At 27.3% G+C, this 14,280-nt stretch overlaps 2 protein-coding genes across 6 annotated transcripts in view; one reads left to right on the top strand and one right to left on the bottom strand.

Annotated features, from left to right (window-relative positions):
* The window catches only part of RhoGEF3 (Rho guanine nucleotide exchange factor 3), a 253,411-nt gene that overhangs the window by 15,073 nt on the left and 224,058 nt on the right, over positions 1-14,280 (top strand). The window lies entirely within an intron of this gene.
* LOC105151798 (venom acid phosphatase Acph-1) lies at positions 648-13,107 on the bottom strand. Of its 4 annotated transcripts, none has more exons than XM_087404415.1 (7): positions 7,738-13,107; positions 7,210-7,317; positions 5,923-6,188; positions 3,615-3,961; positions 2,623-2,834; positions 1,125-1,339; positions 648-1,018 (listed from the first exon to the last, which is right to left on the bottom strand). In XM_087404415.1, coding segments are annotated over exons 1-7 (1,239 nt in total). In that variant the 5' UTR covers positions 7,828-13,107; the 3' UTR covers positions 648-1,017. The 4 variants fall into 4 exon arrangements, with proteins under 4 accessions (XP_087260541.1, XP_087260540.1, XP_087260539.1 ...); XM_087404414.1 differs by having other exon boundaries at positions 648-1,339; positions 7,738-11,198; positions 12,767-13,107; XM_011065710.2 differs by having other exon boundaries at positions 649-1,339; positions 3,615-3,738; positions 3,808-3,961; positions 7,738-13,105.

The following is a 14,280-nucleotide window of genomic DNA, read 5'->3' as shown; positions in this document are numbered from 1 at the left end:
TAAGACTCAATTTTTAGCTGATTAATTTATGGTTAAACTTAATCTGATGTTTCACCCAATATACTTCACCCATGACATTATCATAGAAATCAATTAGATAAAATATCAGATTAAGTTTAACCATAAGTTAAGCAGAAAATGAAAATTCGGATCTAATTATAAATTAGTTACAAGTAACTTCCCAATTCTGTGTATTATACATATGTATTTATAACATGAGCAATTAAATTTTCCAGATAAGGTCCAAATGATTTTTTCATATGTCCGGAAGAAAATAAAAAAATTTACTAAATTTTTTATTTATGAAATATTATCACAGGATGTAAAACGTGTCTAAATTCCTAAACTATAATAAAAAAAAGTAATTTTTTTCCCTTTAAGTAAATATGATATTGAAGAAGAATTTTATATATATATATATATATATTTATATATATATATATTTATATATATATTATTTATATATATTATTATTATATATTATTATATATTATTATATTATTATTATATTATATATTATTATTTATATATATATATATTTATATATATATATTTTATATATATATAAAGAAGAATTTATATATATATATATATAAAATTCTTCTTTAATATCATATTTACTTAAAGGGAAAAAAATTACTTTTTTTTATTATAGTTTAGGAATTTAGACACGTTTTACAGTATTTATATTCTTGGTGATACGTGTCTATGAGTGAGAGATGTCTATTTCTAAATGAATACGATATCGACTACTATGAAATTGATATACCGATAGCTATTTACATATATACAGTGGTCTGTGTATAACGCGACAGTGTAACAACGCGTGCGGTAAAATGCATTAACGTGGTAACCGCAGCACATGCAGCGAAACGCATAGCCACAACCTCGTTGGGCTTCCCGAACGTTCTCATAGTTCGGCAAAGTATTTCCGATATTGGTCAGAACGCGTACTGCGTCGATTTTCGCAACTATTTCCTTTTAACTTAAGGACATGTAGCTGTGCTCTTATCTTTTTCTGCAGAAAAAAAAGAATAAGTATCTAGAATTCTGACTATATTGATAAAAATCACTTTTGCACGAATTTTGATGTAAATGCGAAGAGAACGGTGAGAAAGATGTACCACGAAGTTTTGTCATTGGCGATACATGCTGCCGACGATCGATGATGTATGTTTTTTTTAAGATCCTCTGTTTTATCCCAACGACAGTAATACTCATCATCACTCGGCAGAACGTCCTTCACAATTCTAAGGAAGTCCTCAAAGGGACATATCTCTGCGCAGCCTGGGATTTTCTGTACTTTCAATTGTTCCGTAACGCCAGACCATAATAAAACCTGTGGAGAGGTTCACGAAAAATAAATTTTTAATATCAAGCGCTTGATTCTAGAATTGAAAAAAGATGAGGAGTAAATTGAATTTTGGTTAAAAAATTGATTGTAAATTGTGAAACCAGGTCTAAAAAGAATGTTTTAAAAATTATGTTGAGATATTAAACAGTAATAGTTCCGACAGTTATTATACATCAAATGGAGGCTTTTCGTAAGATATAAAAATAAATATTATATTGGAATAGAAAATAGAACCAAGTCTTTTCTTGAATTGCATTTCGCGGAAAGTAGATTTGTTATTAATTGTTTACAGAAAATTTATTACTATAAAAATTAATATAATTTCTAGATTTAAGATAATTCAAGGGAAAATGCCACAAGGGGGAAGATTTTGTTTATATTTTTTTATAGAACGTGCATTGACCATACTGACTGTGCACAAGCATGTGATAAATAGTTGCGCAGTTATCAGAGATGAACACGTTCAAAGTTAATTGGTAAAGATTATACGAAATACGAAAAGGTAGGTCGTGAAACATCTCTTGTAATATTTGGTATGCTAATAGCTAAGATCTGTATTTCGATGCTTACTGTAAAACCGGGCAAATGATATACGGTTTTAATCAGTGTTTCTTGGAGGTCATGTGGATGATATATATTATAATTTGTAATATTCTTATATGCGTAAAAGTTGCAATTGAAGATTCCTCTTACATTTGGGAATAAGATGATAGTAAATATAAAATACAATTTTTCCTGCTTGAAACCATCATTAAAACGATTTTATAAATTAAAATTTTGAATTAAAATGCTTTATATAATTCGAAATATTTTAAATTAATAAAATGCTGTTTAAACAAATAAAAGTATGTCCTTAAATTATTCTCTTTCATATTTCGTCAATTTGTTTTATCATCCCTTTATGTGTTCTTATAGCTTAAACCCTTGATTATGAACTATAAATAAATAAAATATACAAGTTTGTATTGCATTACATTATGTAATTGTTTATGACATCTTTTCCCGTAGGTGTGGCATCTTATCCGTATATATAGGGGGAAGATGTCACTTTTACAGAGTATGACATATCAATTTTTTTTAATAATACGGAATATTATTTAATTTATTGATTTGTATGAATAAAGAAAGGCTGCTAGAATATGTATAAATAATATTTTTTCGTTGATTAATTCAATAACATTAAGAAGTTATTCAAGAATAAAGGCTTAAATGTGGCATCTTGCCTCCAATGACCTTATTTGTTGCGTGAGATATTTGTATTAACATACCTGTACGTAATAAATTCCCTTGTTGTCTCGGAGAGTTTCTAAAATGATCGTAGCACCATAAGGTGGTACTGTTGGTTCGTTTGTTCCTAAAGTATAGGCAAGAGCAGCTACATTAAATTCATGGCCACCAAACAGAAAAGCTTTTCTATCACGTGGTGATTTTCCTATTCGGTGCTCTTGAATGTCATCCACTATTTTACGAAGCAGCATGCCTGTTCATATAAACACCATATTATCATACAATTAGAAATTTTGAGATTTTATTTTTAAATAATAAAATAAAAAGAAAATGTAAGAAGTCCCTGGAATAAATTTAAAAATCTCAGTAATATGTTCTATTTATCTTGAAGATGAAGAAAATATAGTTGCATAATTGTAAATCCGGAAAAATTATTGCTGAATTACAAATGCTTTCTGCTTGTGGCAGAAATTTTATACAAGAATATCTAAGAAATTCATAGAGATTTGATCTTAAAATGAATATTATTCTTTCTTTAAGTTTTAAAGGAGCTGTCGGAAATAATTTTCTTGTGCTTTAAATTGACGTCTTATGAACTTGAATGTAGAATTTATACCAGAGTATAAAATAATTATACATTTTATGTTCTCGTACATTCCTTGAGATTAACAAATGAAAATATACATTTTGCATACATTTTCTATATTACATACTTCCTTGAGATTAATTGCATAAAATTGTTGCATATTTATTATAGTATTTATAGTTTTAATCTTGTCAAACAGAATTCTGATAATAAATATAATTATTTGCTCTTTAGATATGACGTATAACTTTCATTGTATCACAAAGCTACAATTAATTTTAAGCTTGATCTTTTATTATCAGTGATACGACAATCTCGAATCTTTTTCTCAGTTTCCTGGAGATTTCTTAATACTTTTGCTTACATCTTTTTAAGATAAATAAAATTCACTATTAGAGTTTGCTGATTTATTTCAAAGACATTCTGCAATAATAGCACAGTACCAACCTCCATTTAATCTTTTTAAAGTTTTTGTATATGATCGAAGTTTGAAGTCTAACTCTATCAACTCTATCATCGGACTTGGGAAAACATTTTGAGTCCACTTTGGCAGTGTCAAATTTTGTGCACTCTGGAAATGATTATATAATAAAAATTTAGATAAACTTATAAATTTATTACTATCGGAATAATTGCTTACCTCCTCTTTCAGTAGATTATATAAATGACCAACTGCTTCCGTAGTATTGATTAGTTTACCAGTGTGATCCGTCAAGTAATCCATTATATTCTTGTACTTATTAATTATCTCTTTCGCATCTAGTTGAAGGAACCGTTGATATTCTTCTATGTATCTAAAAAACAAAGAGAAAAAAATATTAAACAAAGTAATGAATTGATTGGTCTTTAAAATTTAACGATAGTCATCTGTTTGTTTTGAAGATTCCAGTCGTAGCTGTTTTACAAAATTTTGTGTTTTTGTAACTGATTGCAATTGAAATTTTTTAAGGAATTATAGGACTCGATGGAGTTTTCTCACGTTTTCAGACCGTTGATCTACTTTTGCAAGTATGATATAACAATTTTTGTAATCGAGACTTTTAGTCATGCAATTGCAATTGGCCATCCATCATATTTCGAGACATATTTGTTAATTGATAACAACAGAGATTTCTACTGATTGAACGTTATTGGAATATTATCGTTTTATAATCAGAAGAGAGAAGTAACAAAATTTATATATGTATAAGAAAATATTTTTAATCATCGGTTTTATAAAATAATTTATGTTTGCATTTTTTGATTGGACGTTTTAATGCTTATTTATTTCTCTACTTTAATGATTGCTTCTTTGCGATTGAAATTTATTATTATTTATATTTTGTTAACATTGATTTTATTATTGAAAATGACCTAGTGATAGATTTGTTCGTACTTGATGTATATATAAGATTTATTAAACATTAGCAACTTTGGTTCGTAACCGCTTTTTTAATTTTAATTTTTGTTTTCAACAAAGTATCTTTTAAGACAATAATATGAATTCACAACTAGAAAATGAAAGCCTTAAATGATCATTCTGGGTCTTTAGTGCTTCAATAATTCATGAATTTTTATATCTAATTAGTAATAAGGCTTATAAATTTTATAAAACAAAGAAAAAAAACGAGCCAAAAATTATTATATAAAATAAACATGATAACATAAAATGTACAAAAAAATAAAAGAAACAGAAATGTTTCAAGTTAAAAATTTAATATAGAAAGCTAGCAAATGTTTCGATCGCGATCGGATCATTTTTAATGTTAAAAACATACATAATAGTTACAGTCGGGAAAAACAAAAACATAATAAATTATCTATTTTGCTCTGATACTGGTAACAAGAAAACGAATATCATAATGTACATATTATAATGTATAATGGAAAAAAACGTACGCATAATAAAAGCTACTTGCAGTTAATCATTAAAATACTTATAATGTCAATTTTAGTAAATCGAATGTTTGATTAAAAGTGAACGGAGAATGCAAATATGAGTCTGAGCCTTAAGTCAAAAAAGAGTAGAGTCAAAGTTTCGGGTACAAATAATAGTTAAAATTATAATAGAGACAATGCGAAAAGAAATAAAATAAAATTTTGTCTCCTCGGTGTTCTGACATACATGAATTTTTATATATCACATATTCAATCTTATAAACTGCGCGTGAAATTTAATTTTCAATCTTGAAACACAATCATAAACAAAACTAAAATAGTAATATCACAAATTAAATTAACAAGCAACATAATAAGATTGATGCTCAAGACATCTTAGAAGGATATTAATGATCTGATACTAATAAGCTTCTTTTAAATCTGTAAATAATTTTAATTTCTAGTTCCGTTTATGATTGCGTTTCAAGATTAAAAATTAAATTTAGTATGCAGTTTGCTGGATTGGATATGTATAAAAATTCACACCAAATTATTTAAAAACTAAAACTTTAGCATGACCGTTTGTTGAGACTAAAAATGAAACAATTATAAATGCTAGATTAAAATATTATTAGAGTTTTCTGTATAAAACATTATGCACCTGCGCAGAAGAGTACATACAAAAATAGTTAAATCTATTCTCTCTATTTTTTGAAAGTTTTATTTTTATTCTAGATTATATTAAAGCTAAAATAGTTGAAAACAAGACAAAAAAGGGAAACAAATATATTTTAAGCGTTTATGAAAAAAAGATTGGAAAAAGGAGATAAAAGAAAGAGATTTGATCGTCAATCCTGTTATCAGATCCTTGTGATCAATTCTCTGTAAAGTTACTTACCGATAGCAGTAATGCGGAAACAAGAGGTTGTCAGTCTTGTATGGCACGAAGAACGTCCATGTCGGAATCCAGGGCAAGTGCGGATTCCAGGTTTGCTTCTCGGAGGGCGGGAATAATCCTGCCAGAACTAACTGGAGAGACAACTGAGTCCGCGGGACTTCGCTAGATCGGGCATAGATCTTGGACGGCCAATAATCCGGTCCGAAATATTGATCGTATCTCTCGCGCAACATTGTCCCAATTTTGTATTCTCGCATCTTGCCTTGCTAATTGTATAAGAAAAAGTATGGAATTGGATAGGTTTCGAAGAGCCGGAAAATTTTATAGACTTTTTTTAAACCGAACTGTTTTCTCAATTTTAACGGAAAATAACGAATATTTAACAAAGGTAGGGAATTGATTTCTCATTTACGGAAATTATTTAAGTTAATTATTTTAGAAATTTTGAAAAACACTTATACTCTCTCTTACATTTATACTATGCTGCATAAAAATAGAGACAAGAGTAAGAGACAAAAGAGAGATAACAAGAATAAAAATAAATAAAGATTTAATGATAGCGTTGTAACCTAATTTATTTCAAGAGTAACTGTTTCTATTATTGTATTTGTTAGTGTGATTTTGTTATTGACTTTGTTAGTATGTCTTCGTATTTAAATAAGTCATAAAAAAACTAATGCTACTAAATAATAGGTATTTTTTTTATTAAATTAAATTATTTTAATATATACGATACTAAAGATGATATTCTATTTTTTAACTATTAAAGTATAATAAATATTTTCCGAAAGATACATATCACAATCTAGAGGAATTTATATGAGTCTAGTAAAATATTGCAAGATTTTAAGCTTTTCTCTATTAGTGTGGTCTGTATTGGAGTTGAGAATATTGTGTTATGAGTGTACATTGAAATTGTAAGTATAATTAAAATATAATTTATGCAATATTATTTTAAACAATTAGCTTACGTTTATTATATCTGTTTTAGTAATTATATGTTAAAATATAAGTCAAATGCGGATAGATACAGAAATTGGGGGGTAGAGCCACCACTCTTTGAAAGGATACACTGATAGCGACAAAAATATTTTCTTTATTTTTAACAAAAACATAAAACATATTAACATTTTTTAAAAAAATATAAGAAAAGGAAATAGTTGAAAAACACGATATTGATTTTAAGCAGACAACATTAAAACTACAATTAAATCACGTTTGGATTGATAATATTTGATTACTGATATAATATATTTTATTGTTTTAACTGTTGTGATTTATACTTACATTGGTCAGGTCTCCGTTTCCCATTGGATAGTAAGAATAGTTGCGATATGGATCATTGGGATAATTTTGAAACTCTCGATGGGGCACTTTATCACCATGACGAAATACCTTCGAAACAGAATATACTTATTTAAGCTATGTTAATATTCATTCGTTACCATCACTGTCACCGCACAGACGGTATCGCAATAATGTAAATGTTTTGTTACTTGACACGGGGGATCGCTTTCTTTTAACTTTTTAATTTCTCTCGAAAATTTCTCTCGGCATCGAACTCACACTTGCATAATTTGCAAAGTTTATGTTTGCCTCTCAGTGATATAACAAAGTGTAGAAATAACACATTTTGGAAAAAGAGAAAATAATTATTACATATTTGCAAAAAATCAGAAAAGTATTAAATTAAATCTTTAAAAAAAACATAATTTTTTTACATCATTATTTGAATACAATCTTCCGAGAAAAAATAATTTTCACTAGTTACGAACGCTTTCTATGTGCACTTGAATGAATGAAGTAAAACTTTACCACGTGAAGCAATTGCAGCTCTACATCGGGAGTGGCTGATAACGCAAGGCTGCTAAGAAATATGGTGAAAATCGTCGATTGCAGAAACATTCTCCCGGTATCTTCCCGAAAGCACTTTTAGGTCGAACGAGCACTTTCAACTTAATCCGAAACGATCTGAACAACCGTCGCGATCGGAATCAACGATTTCACGACATCACAATCTACGGATGGTGTTTATATTTCTACTCTCGCCTCTCTGCTGACATGAGTGGGTAAGTGGGGGTTGGAACAGTCGAACAAGCTCGTAATTCCAACGATTTTTATTAGCAAGTTTCCCGCTCTGAGCAAGCAATCCAATCCTTTTTCCTGACGTTGATCGTCACCTTCCACGAAGGACACGTAAATAAATAGCAGGAAACTTACAGAAAACCGCAATTGACGATCTTATAGGGAAATTCTTTATGTTGAAACTTTTTAATCGAACACTCACATTCCGCCACGCGACATCTCATTTATGTATGAATTATGTATGAAATTATAATTGTTAGTGAACGTCAAAGTGAGTTATTATTATCTTCGAGAACTTTATTATATTGACTTCAAGAACTCCATTTTATTGATTTTTTAGAAACGTGTGATAGACTATGAAAAATAGCAATCTGATATTTTTGAAAATGATTCAGATGTCATTTGATCCACTTACGTGCGCAGCGCAGCAATTAAAAATATTAGAATTTTATCTTTCGATCAAACATGCTGTCTCTGATGACAACTTTTAACTTCACCCAATTTTTATTAATTAGCTTTGCAAGATAATGATTTAAAGATAAAGAAAAATATTATCTTCTTTTAAAATGGCTAATTAACTATTTAAAAGAATTTAATGCTTGGCATTGAGAAAAAATATGAGAAAAACATTGTAGCGATTAACGAAAATTTTTATTATGGAGATAATTGCAAATAATTTCGATAATATTTTGCGTTTTTTAATACCAAATATTCAATAAAGTAATGTTGTTATTTTATAAAATCGCTTTATCTGTCTTTGATTTGCGTCTTTCTTTTTTCCTAGTAAACAATTCCTTGATGTACACTCATGAATGTGCTAAATTTATGAGTTTTGCAAAATGCTTGGCCCGTTCCAACAGGCTTATCTATATATACGTAAATAACAAAACGAATCTGTGGAACATAAAAGTATACCATAAAAAGCGATATGTGATTTACGAATCTCTAAAGTTTTTTCTTGAGGAATTCCTGTTGAGAATTATTTGTGTGTCGATATAATTGCAAATTTCACTGAGTATTTCGTTAACAATTTGTAAATAATAATTTTCGTTAAACATTAACAGTCTAACAATAAGATAGGAACAAGACCGTTTATATTAAATAACATTACAATCCGAAGCGCCACTACGGTCTAAGTATTAAGATGTTGAACTAATATATAATATATATTATTCAAACGAATAAATTAACTTCAGAAATAATAATTACGTGTCGATATGGTTGTCGACATTAACGCAATTAATTAATAATTATTTGAAACTTATCTGTAAAGAATCTTTGAACTTTTTAAATAAATTTATTGTCTCTCTCTCTCTCTCTCTCTCTCTCTCTCTCTCAGTTGAAATCCAATTAATATATAATATCAAACAATTATTTATCACAAATAGAATATAATATAATTTTTTGAATTGTACTTTATTTAGTTTTCTTTTAAGATATATGATTATTAGTTTATATATAAAATATCATATATTGTTTCACATAAAATACATCGCGAAGTACTTTTTATATTTTTTTAACCTCAATCAAATTCCGATATCTCTGCGATATGTATCGACATATTAAATTGATATTGATATGTCGTGCCAGGTGTAGACGTGCGTCAAATTGACTAAATCGAATATATACCATATTATGGAAGTCCCAAGGATATCCAGTCGATTCGACTTTTGAGAGCAATATGATGCTTACCTTGTCATTCGCCGTGCAACGAATTTAGCTATTCTAATCGTATTTGAAATATTAGATGTTATTTCTGACAATGACTTTTTGGGGATCTTTTTTATTCAGAGATATTGTAATTATATTCCTTTAATAGTACATTAATAGTATTTTTAGAATTTGTAAGAATTTGGGTGTGTCCAATGATTCATGTGGATATAATCGAGATAAAATGAAATGAATATGTTGTCGCCGAGTCTTTTTGTGGTGCATTCCGCGAAATCATTGCACGCTTTTGCTTTACTCGACTGCATATTATAAATTTTTCTTCCGTAAATCAATTCAAGGAAATCAGGGAAACTTGGGAGAAGGCTTTCAAACAAAAATGACGTTTATGTATGCAACTGAAGATGCCATTTCTAATTAGGGGCGGTATGCATAATCCGCTCTTATTTCAAGACTGTTTTAAGTAATATTTTAAGATGTTAATATGCGTCTTAAATGGTTCGTGACTTCTTAAAACTGTACTTAAGACGGTCTTGAAATGGAAGATCTGACTATGAATACTGGCCTATACATCGTAAATTCCCGATCAGCGCTCATACAACAAAATTGATTGAATCTATTTTTACGAAACGGATAAAACATTGAAGAAATATTTTGTTTACGTAATATGTATATGAAAAAAAAAATATATCGCGTGGTCAGGCATATATTTCACGCATTAACAATCGCATCTAAAATCTACTTTAAACGACCTACAATCTCGATCGAATTCGCAATCTTTTAACTACGTATAATTTTTTCTTTTGTATATAATTTTACATATGAAATTATAAATGGAATTTTACAATTTGAAATCTGACATATAATAAATTACAAATTGTCTATAAAAATAAACTTTAAATTATGTGAAACAAAAAATATCGGTTTTCCTAGAATAATTATTTTATGTAACAATCATAAAAAACAATGTATTGCGATCGCGCACGTATTTCGTATGAGGAAGAGTGCAAATAATTAAATTATTCGCATATTGCGAATAGCTGAATAGATTAAGAATTCTAGCTATTTTAATGCATCATTGACATTATTACATTATTTATAATTAACATTATATCATCGATATTAAAATTGTACAAGATTTTTTGTTGTTGATGAATAATGCTTATATGATTTCTCATAATTGTGCAATCGCAGTGGGCTCGATTGTTAATTACGTGCAAGAACTAAACCAGTCAAGAAAGAATAAGTTTTGCATCAAATGATTGTACTGTATATATATTTACTAATTACAAGTTCATTATATCACTAATTTTAACATGCATTCTCACGTGCAAAACAAGCTCCTTATCTTTAAAACATTATTTTTCTATTAAAGTATCTTAAGCATATTTGCTTGTTAGTTTATACAAGTTTCTCTCTTTCTTCTTCCTCCTCTTGCTTCTCTCTCAGATTTTTTTAGTCATGGTTGATGGTTTCTAATAAAATGATGAAATTCCACGTTGTAATACATCATCTGGATGACTCTACGGATAAACAGTTTGATATAACAGTACATTGATATAAAAATGGAATGTTTCCAATTTTTAATTATATGTTTATTCTATAAATATAATAAAAAATATATATAGAATCTACTATAATCTTTATGTTATGAAACAATAAAACATATCTCGCTTAGTTTTTCTTGTGTGAGGTTAATGCTATTTTAGCACAGGATCAAGTGTTACCTATGTATTAAAATTATGCGAATAGAACGACTTTCGCGCGGCCTTCATTCAGCCATACCTTGTTACAACTACATATAAATGAATCATATATTTAATGCTTAATCTTCGCTTCTATATCTTAATCTATATCATTAATGTAAAATACGTAATGCAATATTAGTAATTATATCTATTTTACAAAACACTTTTTTTATGTTACTTATTACAGTAATTAATTGTTATAACAATTTAAAGAAAATATCTTCGTTTTCATAAAAAAAAGTTAATGGTATCTTGTCTATAACAAGATAACGTAAAATTGATAATTATAAAATATTTATATTTGTTACCTGAATCTATTGATATTGTTAATAAATTTTGTAAAAATTTTGTCAAATAACTTCAGTATCTATTTTAGAGTATATGTGTGTTTAAAATATTTTTTGTGAGAAATATTTTCTACATTCTAAATCTGTAGCAATGAAAATTTTATTGCTAACAGTGAGTAGCAAAGTCATTGCTTTAAGTATGGATTTTCACTGCTTTGAAGTTAATCTGTATACTGTTACATAAAGGAGTGGACTATTTCATTTGATTAATCGAAGTGATTTAAGTATTAGTTGATAATGCAAGATGCATTGAATGTTATTGCAAGGAATGAATTTAGCAACATAGCGTACCGTTTGTCGCATGTTTATCATTCATCATGGTCGTTACGGACGAAACGTATCTAACACATATGATATAAATATAAGAGACAAAATAAAATAATTAAAAATAAAATAATAATTAATAATTAAGATTAATAGATTACTAGATTGATAGTATGCTCAATTCAAAATCTGTCTCCGTAGGCTTTGTTATCTGGATTTGGAATGACATTATTCTGTCATTATTTTAATCTTCAAATTCTTTTTTGGAATAAATTTTTCACTTTAATTATCGAATGGATTTTTCATTCCCATCTTGCAGTAAAATTGGCGCAATTGCCACTAAAGCCTGCATTGAAATTTCAATTTAATGCAGTGAAATTTCATTGCTATAGATTTAGATTGTAAGATATGTTATAATATATTTTATAATGTATCACATAGAAACTTAAACAATAGTTTACATTGTACAATATAATAACTAACAAGTGTCACATGATTGTTTGTTTAAGTGTACATGTGCGTTATTAATTTTCTTCCGTTAAAATTTTAATTAAATGACTGACTTGATTATTTACGAATAATTTTCGAAATGAAAATATCAATTAATATGAAATTCGGGTACAATATGTCTATCTATCAATTGATGCGGATTTTGAAATTAATCATTTAAATGTCATTTATATAATTAAATTAATTATCAGTGCAAATGTAAACTTTAAAAAGAATACGCACTTTGTTTTTAATAACGAAACACGTTACTCAGTTTCCGTGTAGAAGAAAAATCAGTTCGTTGTGTCATACAGCTTTGTCGTATTATAAAAACTGAATTGTGGGTGTGACTCGAATAAAAGTCCGCGCGTGTTTTTATATTAATGTGGACATGTAGATTAGAAAAGAAAAAAATAAACTGATCGTGTAAGTTTATAATTAATTTACGATATTCGCTCTATCGTACTTATGCAATGTTTATACATAGATTTATATAATTCCTGAGTAATATGTAACATAATTTTAATCTTGTTATTAATCATTGTAAGGAATAACAAAAATGTTGTAAAAAAGATATTAAATAATAGAGATATAATATTAATATATATCAAGGGAAATTTTTTAATTAATATAATAGAAGTAATGACAAATAATGATAATAGTTTCAATACGTAATAACGTATACGACAAGATTATAAAAGAAGTATATGTGTAAATGAAGAACAAAAATAATGCAACAAAAAGTAGATACAATTAATCATTTACAAGCAAGTAGCTAGAATATTATTAGATCTATGACTGATTTCGCAAACTTTGTGATCAGTTCTATCTTATTGATAAATATTGTAAATGTGCTTTGACAGTGTAAATATTAAGGTACGTAATACAAATAATGGATAATAACATATTTATTAATTTGAAATTTTGAATAGAAGCAATCGATCAAAATGCAGTTATTAATGTAATATTTTATCAATTTCCAAATTTGAATTATAGTATGTGTAATTGAATCGCGAGATGCATATATTTATGCATTTTACATAATCAAAGTTGATAAGTAATAAATTACTTGTGACACCGTTTTTTTCGATACTATTTTTGGTAATGATCGTTATTTTTTTTATAGCGGTAATGGTAATGATTTAGCCGTTATTATTATTTTAGTTTTCATTCGATGGATCGGATTTTTGCAAGTATTATTTGCGTATAAAATAATAAAATTTTATTAGATATAATAAAAAGTTACATATACAATAAATACAATTAAAATGTTTATTTTCTCATTTTTAATTTATTTCTTAAAAAATATTTTATATTTTATATCTTAGGCTGCATTTGATAATTATTATCAATATTGAAAATCTATAATTCACATTACGTATATACTATGGATATTTAGTACTGAAAGTGAACTTAAAATGCACTTTTGATAATGATATTAATGTTTAAAAGCAAATTGTTTAATCTAAATTCATATAAAGGAGTACTAAAGAGCAAAGACATTAGATAATAATTTAAAAAATTAGAAAAATTAGATAAGTTAATATAAAAAAAACTTCAATTTATAGTATATAAACTAGTTTAAATAGTTTCAAGTTTTAATATTTATTATTCTGTTTATTTATTGATTATCAAATAATGTAAATTTAAAATCTAATAACCTTTATTTTTATATTGCAAAAAAATAATAAAACAGAAATGAATCATAATGATAATGCTAACGCGTTACTTTTTTAAAGTAACATTTCCAACTCTAC

Source organism: Acromyrmex echinatior, chromosome 3 (assembly GCF_024713525.1).
Source record: "Acromyrmex echinatior isolate Ae372 chromosome 3, ASM2471352v2, whole genome shotgun sequence".
NCBI classification, from domain to species: domain Eukaryota; kingdom Metazoa; phylum Arthropoda; class Insecta; order Hymenoptera; family Formicidae; genus Acromyrmex; species Acromyrmex echinatior.
This window is presented reverse-complemented; position numbering and strand designations above follow the sequence as displayed.

What these genes read in the sequence shown, in the direction of transcription:
- LOC105151798 (XM_087404413.1), bottom strand. Translation starts at nt 7,827, where the DNA reads ATGTTTCTGCAATCGACGATTTTCACCATATTTCTTAGCAGCCTTGCG. An exon ending in TTTCCGCATTACTGCTATCG is followed by an intron (nt 3,962 to 5,922) that starts GTAAGTAACTTT and finishes TTTGTTTTTTAG; the next exon opens with ATACATAGAAGAATATCAAC. An exon ending in AGGGAATTTATTACGTACAG is followed by an intron (nt 1,340 to 2,622) that starts GTATGTTAATAC and finishes ACCTCTCCACAG; the next exon opens with GTTTTATTATGGTCTGGCGT.